Source organism: Homarus americanus, unplaced genomic scaffold, assembly GCF_018991925.1.
Source record: "Homarus americanus isolate GMGI-L3 unplaced genomic scaffold, GMGI_Hamer_2.0 scaffold16022, whole genome shotgun sequence".
In the NCBI taxonomy this organism is placed as follows: Eukaryota; Metazoa; Arthropoda; class Malacostraca; order Decapoda; family Nephropidae; genus Homarus; species Homarus americanus.
In genome coordinates, this window is record NW_024752245.1 from 64,015 (window position 1) to 84,852 (window position 20,838).

At 38.0% G+C, this 20,838-nt stretch overlaps 1 protein-coding gene across 3 annotated transcripts; it reads left to right on the forward strand.

Annotated features, from left to right (window-relative positions):
• Positions 1 to 4,992: 4,992 nt before the first annotated feature.
• Positions 4,993 to 19,243, forward strand: LOC121855001 (receptor-binding cancer antigen expressed on SiSo cells-like). Of its 3 annotated transcripts, XM_042349826.1 has the most exons (6): positions 4,993 to 5,106; positions 9,406 to 9,571; positions 9,988 to 10,179; positions 11,015 to 11,128; positions 11,561 to 11,791; positions 12,748 to 19,243. In XM_042349826.1, exons 2-5 carry the CDS (start codon positions 9,407 to 9,409, stop codon positions 11,762 to 11,764), a joined length of 675 nt encoding a protein of 224 aa, XP_042205760.1. In that variant the 5' UTR covers positions 4,993 to 5,106; position 9,406; the 3' UTR covers positions 11,765 to 11,791; positions 12,748 to 19,243. The 3 variants fall into 3 exon arrangements, with proteins under 3 accessions (XP_042205760.1, XP_042205758.1, XP_042205759.1); XM_042349824.1 differs by having other exon boundaries at positions 11,561 to 19,243; XM_042349825.1 differs by having other exon boundaries at positions 5,000 to 5,131; positions 11,561 to 19,243.
• Positions 19,244 to 20,838: the final 1,595 nt, after the last annotated feature.

The window sequence follows — 20,838 nt, forward strand, 5'->3', positions numbered from 1 at the left end:
AGAAAACCCCAGAGCTTTCAAAAACATTAGGAAGACCCGCCTTGGTGTTATGTGGCGGTCAAACCCAAAGGCTTCGGTGACCAGGAATTTATTCTCTGAGTGGGTGATTGAGGTGTTTGGACCCAGTGTTCGGGAATACCTCGGGGAGAATAATCTTCCACTGAAAGCTTTGTTGGTGATGGACAATGCACCAGCCCACCCTCCTAATTTGATGGTTGAATTGCCAGAGGAGTTCAACTTCATCACTGTGCACTTCTTGCCACCCAACACAACACCTCTCATCCAGCCCATGGATCAACAGGTAATTTCTAACTTTAAGAAGCTGTACACAAAGGCACTGTTTAGAAAATGTTTTGCATCCACTTCTTCCAGTGATGTTAGCTTGAAGGAATTTTGGAAGTCACTTCAATATAGCAGACGCTGTTTTTTTAATTACCTCAGCCTGGAAAGAGGTTACTGTGAGGTGTCTTTGTGCTGCTTGGAGGCCATTGTGGCCTGAATGTGTCCTTCAAAGAGACTTTGAAGGCTTCGAAGAGTTAGAAGAAGAGGCTGTTGTTCATGAAATTGTGTGTCTGGGCAATTCCATGGGCCTGGAAGTGGATGATGATGATGTTGAGGAGTTGGTGGAAGAGCACAGTAAGGAACTGTCCACTGAGGAGCTGCTTGAGCTTCACAAAGAACAAAACGAGACACTGAAGCGGAGCTTAACTTCTGAGGAGTCAGGGGAGGATGAGGACAAGGAGGAAAGCCGCATCATTCCAGCCAAAGATCTCAAGGATGCGTTCTTTGGCTGGAGCAAACTGTCCAAACTTGCTGAGGATTATCATCCTGATGTTGGTTCTGTGCAAAAGGCCATCAGTGTGTTTAACAATAATGTTTTGAACTACTTTTGGAAGGTCCAGAAATCAAGGTTGAAGCAGCCAACCCTGGATTCCTTCTTTACAAAGGTAACAAAAGACCCTACAGACAAAGTGCCTGTGAGACAGTCACCAAAGAGGGCTAGGAAGGATGACTCCTCTCCTTCCACCTCTTCTCCATAATTCTCTCCTCCCCCCTCCCCCTCTACCTCCTGTCCTGCATGCTGAACAACACTAAGGTAAGATAAAATACCGTATTTTTTACATTTTCCACAGAAATTTTTCAGTGTTAAGTGGTTGTATTTGGGGGCCTGGAACGGATTAATCCTATAACGAACGAATGCAATAACGAACGAGGTTCTAGAACCAATTAGATTCGTTATAGTATACCCCACTGTACAGTGCTTGTCAAGTCTGGTCTTGAAAGAGCTCACACTCGGTGCCGTCACAACACTTTCTGGCAGATTGTTCCATGAGTTCACAACTCTCACTCCGAAAAAGTTTCCCCTCACAGTTTTCTGGACCTGCAGCTTCTTCAATCTTGAGCTGTGACCCCTTGTGAGGCGACCGTCCGTCAGCTCCAAGTAAGAACACTCGACTGAGTAGTGCCCTTGAGATGCTTATGCACCTCAATTAGGTCACCCCTTGCCCGTCTGTTGTATAAGCTAGGCAAGTTCAGGCGCTCCAATCTCTCAGGGTAGTTGAGGTGCGAAAGTGCAGGCACCAGTCTGGTGGCCCTCCTTTGAACATTTTCAACCAACTGACAGTCCCTTTGAACTGTACAGCAGTTTACATTAATAATCTCTGCTTACATCTTGTTTCTCTTGGAACTCTTCACTGTGTGATACAAAATAATAGTAACTTTATATTCAGTTGTTTTGAATCACATTAAAATAAATCTGAGTCTGTTAACATTTGAGTTTATTGTAATTGAATATAGTTAATTAAAATATGTTGCACACATTAATTAGTAGAATAACTATGTGCTCAGAAATGGAGTCTGTTCAGATTATTGTGATTAATGTAAATAATTAAAGTATTTCTACAACTTCAGCTGTGACAACGGTAAGAGTGGCAGGTAGCACATGTTAAATATCACACACTACATGTGGTAGCACATGTCAAATACCACACACTACATGTGGCAGCACATGTTAAATATCACACACTACATGTGGTAGCACATGTCAAATACCACACACTACATGTGGTAGCACATGTTAAATATCACACACTACATGTGGCAGCACATGTTAAATATCACACACTACATGTGGTAGCACATGTTAAATATCACACACTACATGTGGTAGCACATGTTAAATATCACACTACTGTACATGTGGCAGCACATGCTAAATACCACACACTACATGTGATAGCACATGTTAAATACCACACACTACATGTGGTAGCACATGTTAAATATCACACTACTGTACATGTGGCAGCACATGTTAAATACCACACACTACCTGTGGTAGCACATGTTAAATACCGCACATTACATGTGGCAGCATGTAGTGTGTGGTCAGGAGCGTATAAATGCGCATAGGTCTGGCAGACTATTTTCCAATTTCCTCGCTTTTCTTCTTGCACTGTCCACCAACCCCAAGTTCCTCCAAATTCCACCATTATTCTTCAATTCCAGTTCCCGCACCAGCATCAAGATCTCTTCATACTTTACTTCACCCATCGATCGATCGATCGGAGGTCATTCTACTCTACTCTCCTGAACCAGCAAGACCTCTCAACAAGCGCCTCACCAACCAGCTCCCTCAGCAAGCTCCTCACCCAACGATCTTAGGAGTGAAGTGCTTCCCCACCTGGAGTACTGTCACTCCGTCTGGTCCCCAAGATATGCTAGGGACTGTCAGTTGGTTGAAAATGTTCAAAGAAGGGCCACTAAACTGGTGCCTGCACTTCGGCACTTTAACTACCCTGAGAGATTGGAGCGCCTGAACTTGCCTAGCTTATACTACAGACGGGCAAGGGCGACCTAACTGAGGTGTATAAGCATCTCAAGGGGCACTACTCAGTCGAGTGTCCTTACCTGGAGCTGGCGGACGCTCGCCCCACAAGGGGTCACAGATCAAGATTGAAGAAGCCGCTAGTCCAGAAAACTGTGAGGGCAAACTTTTTCGGAGTGAGAGTTGTGAACTCTTGAAATAATCTGCCAGAAAGTGTTGTGACGGCACCGAGTGTGAGCTCTTTCAAGACCAGACTTGACCAACCCTGGAGCAGGTTCAGGTACATTTAGGAGTCGGTGCATGCCCAGTAGTGACCAACAGTGCGTAACAGAGACGTGACCGATCGCCCAAGTGGCTAAAGAGCAGATCAGTGGTGAAGAGGATAAAAAAGAGAAAAATAAAATAGGATTCACATACAAGCCATTTTCCAATCAATAGGGACCTTTTTCTTTTCCAGGCATTTACAGAACAGGATCTTCAGGGGCTCAGCAGCTCGTTTCACAACTCTCTTAGCACTTTGGGATGCAACATGTCAGGGCCGGGACTCTATGAACCTTTAGCTGTGACAATTTATTTCTTATAACCTCGTCTGAGAACACAATGTGGGTTAGTGCTGTGTCGAACCGTCTGTTCCCAGACGCAGGAAGATTGCTCGCATCCTCTCTTGTGAACAACGGGGAAAAGAAACTGTTCAACAACTCCCCCTTGTCCTGGTCAGAGTCTGCGTAACTATCATCTTCAAGCCTCAGGTCCCATACTCATACTCGCGTTTTTTATTTCGATTTTGCATAGCGGTAAAACTTCTTTGGGTTTGACTTGACCTTGCTTGCAACCCACCTCTGAAACTCCTTTACAGCCCTTCTACTCTCACTTTGCTTGGTTCCTGGATTTGGCATACTGTACAAGTGTACATCCTCCTGCCCTGCTCATCGTTTGTCTTAACCCACGTCTTGAGTTTCTGGGTTTTCTTTTTTTTTACTTTTACTTTTATCCTCTTCACCACTGATCGGCTCGTTAGCCGCCCGGGCGTTCGGTCACGTCTCTGTTACGCACTGTTGGCAAGTACTGGGCATGCACCGGCTCCTGAATGTACCTGAACCTGCTCCAGTGTTGGTCAAGTCTGGTGTTGAAAGAGCTCACACTCGGTGCCGTCACAACACTTTCTGGTAGATTGTTCCAAGAGTTTACAACTCACTCCGAAAAAGTCTTAATCTTGTCAACCGCCGCATGGTTCACGTGTAGCGGTCTCCTTGTATTCCTGGAGGCACTGAGTTTGGTCCTGGGTATATGTTTATCGATTAAATGGTTCACTTTACTGGCTATGATATTCAGCGTAATGTCCTCGTTCTTATACCTTAGTTACTTCAGTAAGTCAGGCCAGTGGATACCCCCTCATCTCATCCCGTCATGAATCCCAATGTAATATTTGAACCTGAGGGGAACCCCTTCCCTCTAAAGGGTTAATGACATTTCATTGTCGTAAGTTAATATATAATCGCTCATAGCTAAATTCTACCTTTTTACTTTTATCCTCTTCGTCACTGATCGACTCGTTCGCCTGAATATATCGGAACTTGCTCCAGTGTTGGTAGTCTGGCTCACACCCGGTGCCTCACAACACTCTCTGGCAGGTTGTTCCAAGAGTTCACAATTCTCACTCCGAAAAAAATTTGCCCTCAATTTTCTGGACTTGTAGCTTCTTCAACCTTGAGCCATTAACGAATAATTAACTCTAATATCAAGGTCTTGCATATATTTTATTTATACAGATGTGCGATTGTGAATTACTCTAAATATATATTAAAATGAATTTGGAGACTAAGAAAACATCTTTAATTCAAGGGAAAAATTTAGTTTTTAACAGATTATTATCCCGTCTCTCCATTAGCTTTGATAATTAAGTTTTAGTTACAAATATTTTATATCAGATACTATATAATAATATGTAATGTGTAATGATATGTGAAAGATATATGCATCTACCGTACTGCACTTATTCGACATGGTTGACTTCCTGTGTTCTCTGTTAAAATCATATAAAGTTAAAATTATAGACAATTACCAATAAAAAAAAGACCTCAAGAGACTTCGAGTAAGAATAATACATCAAAATTATTCATAACATACATTTTACAATTTAAACATGAGTAAATAATAATAAAAGTTGACTGGCTGAAGGAATCGGACGAGTGGAGTGTTGTTTACGTCTACAAGTGTCGGCCGGATGACCCACTAGTAACTTGACTTTTTAATGACTCAACTATTCCATAACTGACAAGGTATCTATGTGGCACAGTTACAAAGGTATTGGTCTGCTTCTAGTATAGTCTAGTAGTTTAATGAATACTGGTCTACGTATTTTTACTTTTTTTTTACGAGTGAAGTACCGTAACAGTACTCCTTATGTCACTAAGGTAGACTAACTGCTCTTACCTGTAGTCCTTCAGAGGTATGTGTGTATGTCGAGTGTCTAATCTGCTGTCAGTCTCAGAGGCTTAGTTTGTCATCTATTGTAGCAGCTGATCCATAAGTAATCTGCGAGGATAGTACAGGACAGTACATAGTCTGACCTACAGCCCAATATCTCAAGCTATAGGCTATCAATTGGGTAATACTATTTGGTACAGCTGCAGCTTAGAGTAAGAGTGTGTGACATGTTAAGTTTAATAAAAGCTTCACAATACCATGAAAAAAATATATACAAAATACATTTCACTGGGGCATACCTAACTACAACATGGTAATCTTATCACTAGTGTCTTTGGTAATAGGTAAGGAGAGATTCCAGGGTTATACAGCCACTTAAGGAAAAATTTTAGATAGGAAAGCTTATTTCTTACCTCACGACTTTGCTTTATTCTTGAGATAAATAAATTTTCTTCACATACAGTATTTCCTCAGATGGCTGGATAACCTGGGCGACTGTCCTTTAATTTTACAGTTTACTTTTGATTTGCACCATAACTACTATAATTGGAGACTTATATAATAGAATAAATGCTTGGTAATACTTAATGATAGGTGCCTGCCTTCACCTGCAACTAAAGGAAATTTTTCTGTAAAAGATAAATACTTGTAAGTGGACCAATTATACACAAAAATTAGGTAAATAACATTACAGTCCTGTATTTTGTTTTTTCAACATCAGGTGACATACTGGGTCTAAACTATGTGACACAGCTGTTGAGTGATGTGTTAATGTTATGTGGGTTAATATTGTAATATGAGAATTTAGTAAGAAATGTTACAGGTAGGGTAGCTTAATAGATGGTAGCATTGTAAGTGTTAGGCAACAATTGCAGCCTTTGTATTGAGTGGGACGGAGAGTAAAGATGATTATTTGCCTACTTAACCCCTAAGCTTCGAATCACTTCACATGATGTGCATCTTCTGGGCTTTGGGTCACGTCATATGACATTTTTATCTTTTGCGGGCATATTTGAATAAAAACAGCGGGCCTGGCCAAAAACGACGGGCCTGGCTAGACTACATTGCCAATATGTAGGCATTTCTCTTTCACTCACTCACACACGAGTTTTTGTGATGTAGTAATCTTGTTCTTGAACGTGACTCACTTCACTATGTGTTTGTACCTCCCAAGCACATGTCTAGTATTGTGATCAGTTACTGGAGCAGTAATAATTATTGTTAATACAGTAAAAAAAAAACATAATTCCAACACCTCAAATTCGAAATCACTCATAATTCGTAATATTTTGTATACTGTATTACAATTTTAGTACTACAGTACAGAACTGTATTTGGTAAAAATCGAAATAGGAGACATTTACGAATATGTATCACATCTAAGGTACTCAAGAATGTATTCAAACCGTGACTTAATGCTTCTATTTAATCAGTATGTTCTCTTAAATTCAGTTGAATATTGTCCAACAGAAATATTGATGATGTGTGTCTATTTATAATAACTGCAACACATCTGTTTAAGCTCACCAGTGGTCTGGAACTCTTGGTCTTTAGTTTCTGGCTCTGCAGTTGGCACAGCAACCTCGATACCTGATGTTATGGAAAAATTGAAGATTAAATATATGTGACATGTTTAAAATATCTGTGAAAATATTCTGTTTATGTTGTATATATGTTGAGTATAGTTTAGGTTAGGTTAAGTTATTCAGGAGAGAACTGCAAAAAAATTAATTAAACTTCATGCTGAACTGAATCTGACCTAACGAAACTTGATCTAATCCAACCTAACCTATAAAGAGCATTGACAGCATGAACTGGAACATTTTCAGATATTTTAGAAAGTGGAAGGTTTGACACAATAACTGTAACATATACAATATAACAAATGTTACATGGAAAAATGGTTAGAATATAGACACCTGTAGAGGAATAGACTGAAAAGAAATTGAAGTCTGGTCATGGAAATGCATATAAAATAACCCTGAATAATAATACAACAGTCATTAAACAACCTTTGCTGTGAACCATGTAAGTAACATTGGAACAATACATTATTAGGACAGTGAAATTAATTATCTCTGGAAATAATGTACTGTATACAATATTACAGCGAGTGGAAGCATCTTTACATCTGTTAGTGTAATTTATATTTAAATTAATCTAATCTATGGTACATTTTTTACATAATACAAACAGTCACAGGATTTAACTTCAATTTAATTTGGAATTGTATATCTAATTAGCATAAGAAGGATGAACCTGCTGAAAATTTTAAAAACACCTTCTACAATACAGTATATGTAGGTAACTTTGGTAGAAAAATCAAACATACCCTAAGTGGAAATGAATTGGTTTGATATTGTACTATCAACTGGTATACATACTGTGTACTGTAACATTATTTTTTCTTGTACACAAAATATACTTAAATATAATATAAATGAACTATTCTGGTGTAATACTGTGAATAGTACCCGGTAAAGATGACAGGTAAAAAGAGCATAATAATAATGGCACAGGTAAAAAGTAAGAAAAAATTACACATAATTTTCTTTTAGTATTAACACATTTCCAAAAAGAAAATATCCAAAATTGTCCTGCTGTTGCCCTCACTTATTGCACCACCTTCAGTGAATGACCAATCACAAATTCACAACGTCAAGGTCTTTCTCCTTATCAACAGTATCCAGGAAAGTATTAATAGAATACAGTTACACTAGTTGTGTTTAGGATTCTTGTATCCTATGTGTAGGGCCTTGCATTTCGTAATGTTAAATAGGATTTGAACAGCTCATCCAGGTCTTCCTGCATTGTTGTGACATCATCCTGACTTACGACTTTCTCAAATATTTTCAAGTCGTCCGGAAACTTGACAATGTGGCTTTATATATTTTCATGTGTCGTTTATGGAGATCACAAACAAGGTGGGTCTAAGGATAGAGTCTTGTGGTATTCCACTTAGAACCTTTTTCCATTCAGAATGTACTCCATATTATATTACCTGGTACCAGTCTTTGTTGCCTGTCTTTGAGTCATTTGTTAATCCTTGTCTAAATCTTGCTCATGTTGACATGTGCCTGGATCTTAGAGGCTAGTCATGCATGTGAGACTTTGTCAAACACCTTGGAGAAATCCATGTACGAGTACAGTCAGCCAAAGATGCATTGACCCCACCCTGATTCTTGTACTCACAATTTTACCTGGCAATACTTGGTGAAGTAAGCACGTATGTAATGGGGATTGTGATTGGTGGATCTATTTTTGGCTGTATTTCTATCAAGATAAATATTAAATAATTTAAAGGTAGCAATTTTATAATAAATAACAATGAATAGATCATTAAGATCATGATAAGTTTCCAAATATTCGTATATTTGCTTAAATAATGAAGAAAATTATAATAATGAATTAGCAATGTAACTACTGTACAACCAGAGCTGCCACAAGTTTCTCACATGAAATTATAGTACAGTATTACCCCGCTTTACCCGTTTTTTTTAACGCGTTTCCACGTTTACGCGGTACCCTGCCAGACCCGGAATGCTCACTTTATGCGGTGCATGTACTCTTTTACGTGGAGAGCGGCGCGGGCAGGGAACGCACAAGGTCGCCCAGTCATCAAAACATTACCGAGTTCTTCACCCGCCACCCACCACAGCCGGCCCAAGTCAGTGATAGTGATGATATGGACTTATATGGACTTTGAGGGGTTTGACAAAGAGGCCCTGCAAGCCTCTGTGGTGGATAGTGATACAAGTGATACAGGTGACGGCCAATAATTTAATCTGCCCTCTGCCTCAGAACCAACCCACCATCCCCGTGTGCCCAGCCATCATTTCTACTAATGTAAGTGTTAAAAAACCTAATATTATTGATATTTCTCTTAATTATTAATTGTGTGTGCATACCATCATAAAATTAAGAAGTTACTTTTACTACAACGTAGGTATTGTGTCTGAAAAAGTGGAGTTTGGGGGTCGGCCCAGTCTCTGTTTCAATTAATCCCATATGTTCTGTTGTTCACTTCATGCGTTTCCCGCTTTATGTGGGCCTCCGTGGGTTCAATTGACCGCGTAAAGCGAGGTTTCACTGTACTGTACACATTCTAAATGGCCTTAGTGGTATTGTAAAGTATCTTGGTATATTTTCAGGATGATTGTGATGATTGCTGTGAGAAAGGTGAAGTCATTGCTGCTTCTACTCTTGAGCCTTGTTAGACGATGTTTTTGCTGCATCAAAAGGAGACGACATTCAGATTCTCATCTTCCCATTGCTGTCTCAGTGGATGGCAGTACATGTGATGCCCTTCCCAAACAGGTGTGTTGTCATGTACAGTCACGGTCAAAAGTAATCATCCACTCCACCGCCTAACCCCTGCGCCTGGCTGGGTCCTTTTTGCACGGTAAGTCACGTGGAGTTGAGAGAAGGAATGATCGACTTGGGGAGGGGATTGAAGAAAGCTGGGAAATAAAAAAAAGAATGAAGGGGGTAAATTGGATCACATTTTCCAATAAAAATCCCATTATATAAGGCATTCCTATGAAGAAAAATACCTTGCCTAATACATCTTGGTATACTACAAAACATGTTTAATGACAGTTGTTGGTGTACACAATAATTATACAGTATAATACAATAATTTACTAATAAGTTAATACATACAGTGGAGGACAGAATACTGCCCTTGACAAAATTTCCTTTAACATTAAAATTGGAAAGTTATTCCTCAACAGAATGATGACGGTCTTGGTGGATGGGACTCCTGGGATATCCCATCATCTGTGGTGAGTGATGGTGGTGGGAGAGCATCGTTATCACCCCATATGTCGTTACTGCAACAACAGATCAACCAATACCGACTTAATCAACAAAGAAAGATGCAGGAACCAGACCCAGAACCTGAACCAGAACCAAACTACTTTGAGGTTAGTATCCCAAGGGAAAATATTGTGTGGTGCTTTGGTGAGGAGAAGTAAAATCTCAATGGTGTCTTCTTGTTGACATAACTGAGGTACAAGGGCTCCTGTTATCATAGAGCAGGGGTCACCAAACTTTTTTCACAGTGGGCCGGATAACTGAAAGAATGACGAGCGCGGGCTGCATAATCATTCTGTTCAATACTTGCAAGCCAGAACGAAAGCTCTGGTAACGTCAGAGCGTAGTTGGAGCTACCACGAGCCGGGGAAGGACTTGGGATCCGGCCCGCAGTTTGGTGACCCCTGTCATAGAGGATACACTAAACAATAGGGACAATTACTGAAAGAATTTATAATGGGGAATTTTTCCCTGTAAGAATTAATGGAATAAGGGGATTTACAGGATGAAAATTGTGGAATTAACTTGCATAATAAATAATGTAATAAGGTTGAGTTATGTTCTAACTATTACTGTACAGTTAAAACCCCGAGTACCGGACTAATTAAGCCACATCGATGTCGATAATTGAACGGAATCCGATATTCGAATGTCTATAACAGTAGGTAGGCACAACCGTTCAAAACAACAGCCAGCATATTATATTGACACAGATTGGCTTATTTAAGCTCATAATAAATGAGTTCAAGCAAAATAATCATACTTATGATAGATATACTTTCATCCATGTATTAGACATGGATGGCCTTGTAAAATGGTATTTCTTATTTAATTTCATCATTTACCCCGGTATGTCCTATGAGCTTTCACAAATAACCCTCAAGATTTTATAGTGTGTTGAGGAAGGGACGGAGGTTTAATATTTTTTACTTTAATTTATTTCAGGACTTGGCACCAAGCATAGAAAAGAAACCACAGGTTGTAATACTTGAGCGACCTGAGGAAGAACAGCAAGTGTCCAACAGGTTGTCTTTCTCACTAGCTGACCCACTTCTTCAGGTAGGGATCAATAATTCTGTCACATTGTAAACCCTTAAAAGTGGGTCCCATATGCTTGGACAGGTTGATTTGGATGGTCTGATTTTCTTGGTGATATATGAAGGTATGACAAGGAGGGTACTCAGAGCAGGCCTAAGAGGTGTAGAAATGTACCGTGAGGGGTGGCAGTAAAGGAGCATCTTGTCAAGGTAGGTTGGAGATAACCTCAATATTTTAGGGTGGAAATTGCCATCTTTACCATACTGTACTAGCTAGGGTACCCAGGTGTGTCTAAGGGCAGATTGTAGCCAGCGCTTGTTATTACACTACGTCTATTACACTAAACTACATCCTCTACACAAATATGTTTGTGATTGGATTGATTATTATATAAAACTCTGACTCTCATAACAATACAGAATAAATAATAGCTGTAATTTATATCCTCAACAGTCATCTGAGCTGGAAGAGTGGATGGAGAATGATGGTGGCTGGGAGGATGAGGCTGAGGAGGCAGACCTAGATGCTGTATTGCGTGAGAAGCGGCAGTTTGATAGAGAACGACGAAGACAAGAGCAGCAGAGACGCAAAAATGAGAAAGAAGCTGCTCGGTCCAGTAAACTAGCTGTTTCTAAGATTGCCACAAAGCTGTCGTAGGGAACACTGCATGTACTGTATGTTTATGTGAGTGAAGTTTCACTTCTTCAGTTACTTATTTCATGTTGAACTAAGATTTAAGGAACTTTGTGCAGATTTCAAATTCATGTATGTATGCTACATTTTTCTGAGTGCCTGTGACTCTCAATGGTTTTAATATTTTCATAAAAATTGTAGTTTAGAATAGCACTTTTAACTGGAGGCTTATTTAAATAATTATACAAGGTGAAGTGTACTGAAATACAGTATATTATTATACAAAGTTTATATACAGTTATAGTATGTTGTCAGAAATGATTTTGTATATGAAGATTCACATGAAAGTATATTATGGGTTATATTCTGAATTAATCCTAAAAAATATAATTATAAATTTGTCCTTGATCTCGAGGAAGAAAATAACATGCAGGACGAACTTAACATCCTAGCTCATAGGTTCAAATATCTGTTTGGAAGTTTGTAATGTTGAAGAGCTTATCCATTTTAAGCACAGTCTCACACTGTGAGAGCCCACCCTTTCCCAGCAGAGGCAGGTGATTAGCGGTCATAGGATACAGTATTTGTTACTGGTACCATTTATTGGTTGTTTGGGAACTTTCAATCCATTGCATCATATCAACAAAGTGACCATTTGACTAGATACTGAATAATTGCAAAACAATTTATACTGTATTTTGTTTTCTCACAATATTATCCTTATTTTAAGTGGAAATGTGACTGACCCCCAACTTTTTGAGCTGAACTTGTGGGATGCCTGAGAATTTAATAAGATGCACCAAAATTTTAGGCAACCAGATACCTTTTGTGTGTGTGTTTAAAAAAATATGCAAAAAAATATTTACAGTTGAGAAAAAAAGTTCTGTCATACAATATGACATATAAAAAAAAAAAAAAAATCTGAACTTGCTCTCTGATGAAGTTTTATTGCAAATTAAATTACCTGTACTGTACTTCTTTTCACATAACATACTAACCTCCACCAGGTGGGACTGAACCTGACCCCTGGCATGGGAGACAGGATCACTACCCCACAGTGCTAACCAAAAGAACTGGCCTACAATGCCTGATAGAATTAACAGGAACTCGATTCATAATTGAATAGGTAAGTTCTTTATAGCACGAGGTAGCTCAGTGGTAGTGCTCGTCTCCCAGGCCCAGGCCTTAGGTTCAATCCCACCTGGTGGATGTCTGCATTTTATATATGTAATATAATCTGCCTGCTAGTATGAAATGATTATACAGTACAGTACTGTACTCTATTGCCTTACCTTAACCTCTTTGCCCTATGTTGGCTTTAAACACACAAAAACAGGTTTGTCATTAAAAGCTAAGGTTCATGTAGTAAGAAATAAAAACATACGAGTAAAGTAAAGTACTGTACAACCATTGCATATGCCTGTTATCAAAGTTGGGATAGTGTACAAATAATTACTTTTAAAGTTAGCTGATCTCAATGCCCCCGTAAAGTGAATTATTAAGAATTTGATTATATTTATTGTTTAGTAAAGAGAGGGTAGTGTTTTTGTTTCATATGTAATATTCTCTGCTAATTGCTCATTGTGAGATAAGAGTAACAGATCCAGGTTACAGCACATCTGGGGGCCATAGTATTATAGCTTTCAGGCCAGTCCCAATTTTTCTTTTAAGAGGATAGAAACTTGTAAAAAAAATATGAGGCATATTTTTTGTCATAAAAAACCTTAAAAAAATTTCCACATGGCAACACCTAACCTCATGTTGCTCAGTGCGAAGTAGCAGCTTCATTGTACTGTAGTTACGATACAGGCCAAAGTTATGTTTTAGATATTATATGAGAATTAAATAGTACTGTACAACATGAAAATATAAACTAAATAGTTTAATATGGTATTTACTTTGGACTTGCTCCAAAGGCAAACTGAGAATCTGTAAGGATTATTATTGTCACTGCAGAAGGAGTTTAGTCTACTACATGCCAGCTTCTCGAGTATCTTACTTAAGGTTGGGAGGACCAATATGCGGTGGTTCTTGAAAAGATCTTTGTCACCAGATTTTTATATGTTGGGTGAACTTCAGCAATATTCAGTTTATCAAAAAGACACTGTAAGAGAAGGAGGAGTTGCATATGTGTAAGAGAAGAGGTAATAAAAGGGGGACATTTTTATTAATGATCCTCAGTGGTATATTGTCGTCGCCTGCTGCTGCATCTTTGGACATTTTAATGGTGTTCAATAATTCATTTGCCATGACTGGGAACAAGAACAACTCATTTTGCTGTTTTTGCAGGTAGGGTCTAAATTCCTCATGATCATCAGAAATATTCTCAACAAGATTCCTGCCAACAATGATAAAATAATCATTGAATTGGTTGATGAGGGAGGGTTCCATTACAGTTGTATCATTTATCATAAAAGCTGAGAGGGGAGCCAGAAGTTAAGTATTCCTATTCTGGATAGGATTGATGATACTCCAGGTTTTCCTACTGCTGCTTGATGCTGACTAGTTTATTTGTATAATAGCTATGTCTGACATTCCGTACTGCTTGTGTTATTCTATTTCGGGCGGCACTGAAAGTTATGTTTTTTCAAGTTTTATTATTATTATTATTATTATTATTATTATTATTATTATTATTATTATTATTATTGCCCTAATTTCAGTTGTAACATTGTATAGGACTTGGAGATAGATATACTTTTTACAAACTTAGTCTTCAAGGGGAAGCATTTATCAAAGCAATCATTGAGGATGCAGGAGAAGTTGCAGCTGATCACATTAGGGTTGTTGGAGATGTTGACAAGATCCCACTTAGTATTCATTAAGTTGTTTTTTAACAAGAGATTATTGTCATCATGGTCTTTGTATTTTATTGTGACTTTACTAGTCCCTTCAAATTTTGCTGCTGTTTTATACATGGTAAAAACTGGGAAGTGATCGGAAATGTTGCTATAAATAATTCTACTCGCAAGATTGACAGTTACTCTGGTGGGTTTAGTTATTGTGTTGAAGAAGAGTTTAGAATGACAGGTAGCAAGAAGGTCTATCACTGAGGTAATTCCATCTTTAATTTTAGTAGATCCAGGTTGAAATCTCCTGTAGTGTAGGAAAGTTTCCTCTCGGAACTTATGATAGAGATTAGTTCCGATAATTTATCAAGAAAGTTCTTTACAGTGGTATGGGGCCTTATGTAAATTACTCCTACCAGATTATTTCGTTTGTCAATACAGATTTCAGTGAAAAAACTCCCCATGAACTCCTGAACTTTTAAATTAGCTCTTCCAAAAGTTTTATACTGTACTTAGTATTAATATAGAGCGCAACACCATCACTATGTTGTGACGTATTGACAGTGTCTAGTATAATTAGGTATGTTATACATGTGTTCAATATCGTTAGAGAGTTTGGTCTCAGAACCCAAATACAGGGTACATCAAATTTGTGGACAATAGAAGTTATATACATCTATAAAGGTTTCTAGGTGAAGGGGAATACTGCTGATACTGAATTATGGCTCATTATAGAGAAGAAATGAGGTAGCAAGAGACTAGAGCTAAACTCAATTGAGTCAGGAAGTAATAGTTACAGTTGGGGTTGGTGTAACCCAGTGAGTTTTGTAGAAAGGCATCAGGGTCAATATGTGTGTACTGGGAATGAATTTGTCACCAACACGTGCATGAGGGGTTTGTTGAAATTTGATAGTTTTTGCCCTCACCATATTGATGCCTCATGCCCATAAACCTGTTTTTTATGATTATTGGAAAAAATATAACCATCTGAGGAAACCTGTGTTTGGGATGTACAGACAATCAAAAAACTATCTGTACTTAGGGTCGATGAATTTTAAAATGAACACTGTGACTCCTGTTGTCTTGGTTAGGTTGCCAAAATCCTTTGTCCATTGTGTCATAGTGTCCAATACAATTTTGTAAGGATAGTTTTTTGATCAACCGTACATGGACAGGGGCAAGTATCGACATCGTTGTTACAACTCAAATCCTCATTCCTCATAAAACAAGCCCTATCAAGTCTCAGTCTCTATTACTGTACAGTATTTTAAAATGAAAAGGGTAAAAAAAATATACAGTACAGGAAATAATTTGATCCCAATAACTTTAGTTTTATTTCTCATAATAAATGTCTTCTGTCTTAAAGGAAATTTCCTAGCTTACTATATTATGGGAGGAAGGAGTGAGGCATCATCTTTGATACAACTTATCCTTTTAGTCAAGTCAAATTACAACACTAACCAAATCATTAAGAACAAGCCTGGTCATCATCACATGTCCCCTTCCAGGCTAAGGGGACTCTTAAAGGTGGAGTGGAGATCTCACTCTGATTCCCACACAGCTTAACTTCCAGAGACATAATTTTCCTGGCCTTCCCAGACATTTTCAAAGTTATAGGGTACACTGCTCTCTTCACAGTCACAAAAACAGAGCGAACAATGATAACATAAAAACAATGATAGCGGCCGACACTGCTCACATCATTTCCACAACAACAGAGGCAAAGCACTTTACAGTCACAAAAAACATAGCAGAAATGACTTCACAGTCACCAAAACAGAGTACAATGTATAATGTGAACGTTAGTGATGTCCATTCATTATAAAGTATAAAAACAAAAATTGATGAAAAGTAACACCGACACTGACCGATAATTATCGTTGAGCTACACGATCACAGGGGTGTGTGCAATCACCATGGAACAAAGCTTGGGACTGTAGTGGCTGTGTGGCGGTGCACAGGTAGGCCGCAGCTGACAGGTGCAGCAAGAAATGTGTTTGATATTCCGAGTTGGCCGGAAGATGAACATTGTTCATGTGAATATTTTGATCGTAAATAGGGGGGGTGGTCTTAATACATCACCATTGTTCAAGTGAAATATCATAGTTAGGGAGATCGTAAATTGGGGGATACCTCTACAGTATTGTATGTTTTTATGTTATTGAAGATGTTGTAACATTTATGGAGAGTCATACACCACAAGAGGCTGATCATACGAAAATATATTTATGAATCAATAAAAAAAAACCTGGTGAATGTGACAACACCTGGTCCATTCCCAGCCTGTTTACATATGCAGTGTCTATCTCTGTATTTGGTAGCTCGTTAGGCCTACAGAAAATCTGATTAGACCACCTTACAGATTTAGTGAGTAAGTGTTGTCCTTCTCATAAGATTTTTTTTTTAATTATACCAATTTCTTAAAACCCTCAAATCTCTCTGTTAAAGATAGTATGTACTGTACTTATATTTTTTACTTTATCTTTTTTGCCACTGATCGGTTTATTAGCCACTTGGGCGGTTGGTCACATATCTGTTACTCACTGTTGGTAAGTACAGTACAGTATTGGACATGTAATGGCTCCAAAATGTATCTCTACAATCTCAACACTGACAGATTGTTCCAAGAATTTACAACCCTCACTCCAAAAAAAAGTTTGCCCTGACAGTTTTCTGAACTTGTGGCTTCTTCAACTTGAGGCTGTGGCCACTAGTGGGGTAAGAATTTGTTTCCAGGAATGGTATACTGTATATGAAGTCAGGACTTAGAATGAGGCACGTACCATGCACAACATCCCTGCACAAGCGTTCAACCACACATACGTACACAAACTGTCTGGACTGATGCTGGATTTTTCAGATTTTTTAAAATATTTATGGTGAATAGAGTCAGATGTGTTGGGGGTCCTACTATTGATAGACACTGAAACATTATTTTATATACAAAATAATAAACTGCTCAGTGATATATAGTATAGTACTATAATATGAAACTGATGTAAGAGTTTTACTGAATACAAATCTGACCATAATTAGAAAAAGATGTACAGTATGTATTTTTGTTGATGTTTCCCTTGCCCACTTTTATTTTAAAAATATCAATATTTTATTTAATAACTTGCACACATGCCTATATGATTTTAACATTATTATTAAGTCTGTGTAAGCCTTTCCTGTATATAGAATAAGTTTGTTCAAGAGGAAAAAGAGTAATGGTAGAACTGGAAGTAATGCTTAAAGATCTCTTATTATTTTTTGTGGGGAGAGGTTTATTAATACAAGTATTTAAATAACTCTGTGGTGTATAGAGGAGAGTCAATGTGGGCTATTTCTGTATATTAAAGGAAATGTCATGTATATATATAGCAAAGTAAAAGCATAATTACAGTGATTTGTTGTACTGTATAGTCTGTACAAATTGCCTTCTCCCCCCCACATTATGTAAGGACTCTCACTTGTGTTGAATATTAGTCCTGATTATAAGAGACTGCAGTTGGATAATGTGGCTCATGTGAAATATCCCAGATGTTGGATAATGTGGCTCATGTGAAATATCCCAGATGGTGTTGACTGCAGTGGTGTCAAAAGTCATTCCACATTAAAAACTATTGATGCAATTTTACTTGTTTTCTTGTGATGAGATCTACAGTGTTTCTTAGTTGTGACTTTCTCATAGGGGAGTCATTGGTTATGAGTGATAGTTTTGGTTGTTGCATAACTTACTGGGTAATATTTGGTGTTTGTGAAGTAAATGATTTTCATATTCATCCAACTAGAAGTTTTGCGCTTCTTCATCCCATTAAGTGCATATGATTGTACAGTCACCCACAAAAGCTCTGCCGACTCTCCTCCTGAACCATGAACCCTGAGATTCTGAAACATTTATGGATAGAAAAATGCATTGCTGTCTAACGCTTCGGGTTCACGAGTCTGAATCCCGGGGTTTGTTGTTCAGGAGAGGCAACAGGTCTTTTGTGGGTGAGTGTACTGTAATTATTTCATCTCCATGCTGATAATGAAGACACACTTAAGATGCCCATGATAGGTAAAAAACAAAAAACAAAACAATATGTTTGTTGATAACTTTACTTTTCTCTTTATTTTTGATAATTTTTTATTCAGATGAGTTCATTGTTAATTTGTAAGTTAGAAACCAGTCTCCATTCTATGCAGAAATGATACATGGTTGTATATGTTTACTCTATGTCTACTGTATGTTATTTAGTACATCTTTTTGTCTGTATAATTTAGTACAGTAATTGTTTTTGCTTCAAGAGTAATTTCTCATTATCCAAGACTGATTCATACTGTTCATAGAGCAGACATTGTTAAAACAGGGGTGTCCACATAAAATCCTTTAAACTAAAATTAATGGCATGGTAGCTGAAGGCCTCACTCCAACAGTCAATAGAAATATTCATCATAAGTAAAGTTTAGTCAGCTGTTAAGTAATCCTTCAGTGAGAGACAAGAATTACTGGACACTAGCAAATTTGGACACTGCTGTTATATATATAAAAAAAAGTTTAAATATTTCTCACATTGGTGTTGTAATGATCTTTGAAGAAGTAAATTTATGTGTAGCACCCCTAACAGTACGGTTAGAGACTTGGTTATCCGTGCTTGAGGGGCGGGCCACATGCATGGTTATCCCATAAACACGGCTAAATGAAGTCCCACCCCAGTCAATGACAAATAAAGTGTTCTAAAACAAGTGTCTGTTATTTTACTGCTTCTGGTATGTAACCTTTCAATAAAAAATATGATTGATGTGTTTGTGGTTCTGCACATTCTTGAAAGATTGTTAATCTTGGTCTGCTTGGTGCCATGATAAAGTTTGAATATAATGTAAACAGAAGAAAATCGCCAAGCAAAAGGATATAAGCCGATTTAATCATGAATAAGAGAAAGGGAGATTGATGGGAAAAGAGAGAGAGAGAGACAGAAATGAGAAAGCAAGAGAGAGAATGGAGATAGAATGATAAATGGGGGAGAAGAAAGGCTGGTATAAAGAGGAGATGGCGAATGAGATGAATAGGGAGAAACAATAAGTGTGTGGAGACAGAAAAAGAATGTTAGAGGAAGCAACACAGAGAAATAGAAAAAGAAAGGAGGAGAAAAGAGGTTATATAATAACTTAGGGAAGGACAGCAAGATATAAAAGAATGAGGTGGAGATAAGGAGAAACAGAGGGAGAAAAATAGACAAAAAGAAAACTGAATTAGGGAGATTAAAAAAGTAGAGAGAGAGAGTAACAGATGTAGGGATAATCATTGAAGTAGGGAGATTAACAGAGGTAGAAAGTAACAAAGGGAGGGAGAATAATTAAAGTAGAGAGAGAGTAACAAGTAGGAAGGGAGATTAATTGAAGTAGGTAGGGAGGAAGGGCAGACGAACAGCAGTAAGTCTTGACCAACTATCTGTTAGTGGTTCGACTATTGAGATATAAACACCAACTCACCCACCCCTCTGCCTCCACTTTCCCCCTCACCTTCTCTCTCAGTTATTTCTCCTCTTCCAAATTCCTATCCTCTCAGCTTCCCTCACCTCTCCCTCTCATTCGTTCTCTCTCCAATCTCTCACTTATGTCTCTAGGTACCTATAATCAGATTAATAAAATTCCTTCCCTCACACTCGTATTTTCCTGACTCTCAACCTGAATAGCACTTTAATATGAAAGCCTCCAGGAAGTACCGCAGATCATACAAAATGTGATAAGAAAAATTGATAGCTGTCCTGAAAGAAGAATGTTAGAGGTTCTTTATACAGATGGCAAGACTGCTGGAATCACTGTGCACATTAAAGGGGGTGGGGGGGGGGGGTACTGTGAAGGTAAAAAGTTTGATTACTCGTATGACATTTAGTTATGAAGAGAAAAATCAAGGTTACACTGGATAACACCCCTCTCACGTGTGTCTGAGCTGAGGCTCGAACCCTTGACATATTGGTGAGAGTTATGCGCGTTACCGCTGTGCCACCAACAACCTTTTGACCAATTTTAGAGAATATTTTGTGTTGTCATTTACATAAACTAAAACTCTGGAAATGATTGATATTATAAAAGATACTAGTTGTCAACCACACCACCACGACACAGTTAACCCAACCACACACATCTTTTTACATAACGTTTCATATCTTATTATCTCTCAAAATCTCATGTACATTTATTATTGGGATTATTCGTTATTATTTCATATACAAATCTAATGAGGATAAATACCTTTGCCATATTTATCTTTGTTCTCATCCTACACATTTTGCAAATTTCTCATCATCTTTGTTTTACGGTGATTTTCTACATTAATCT

Bases quoted from the DNA above. Each gene is read 5' to 3' on its own strand.
- LOC121855001 (XM_042349824.1), top strand. From the start codon at position 9,407: ATGATTGTGATGATTGCTGTGAGAAAGGTGAAGTCATTGCTGCTTCTA. The intron at 10,180-11,014 runs GTTAGTATCCCA...AATTTATTTCAG, and splicing joins CAGAACCAAACTACTTTGAG to GACTTGGCACCAAGCATAGA. The intron at 11,129-11,560 runs GTAGGGATCAAT...TATCCTCAACAG, and splicing joins TAGCTGACCCACTTCTTCAG to TCATCTGAGCTGGAAGAGTG.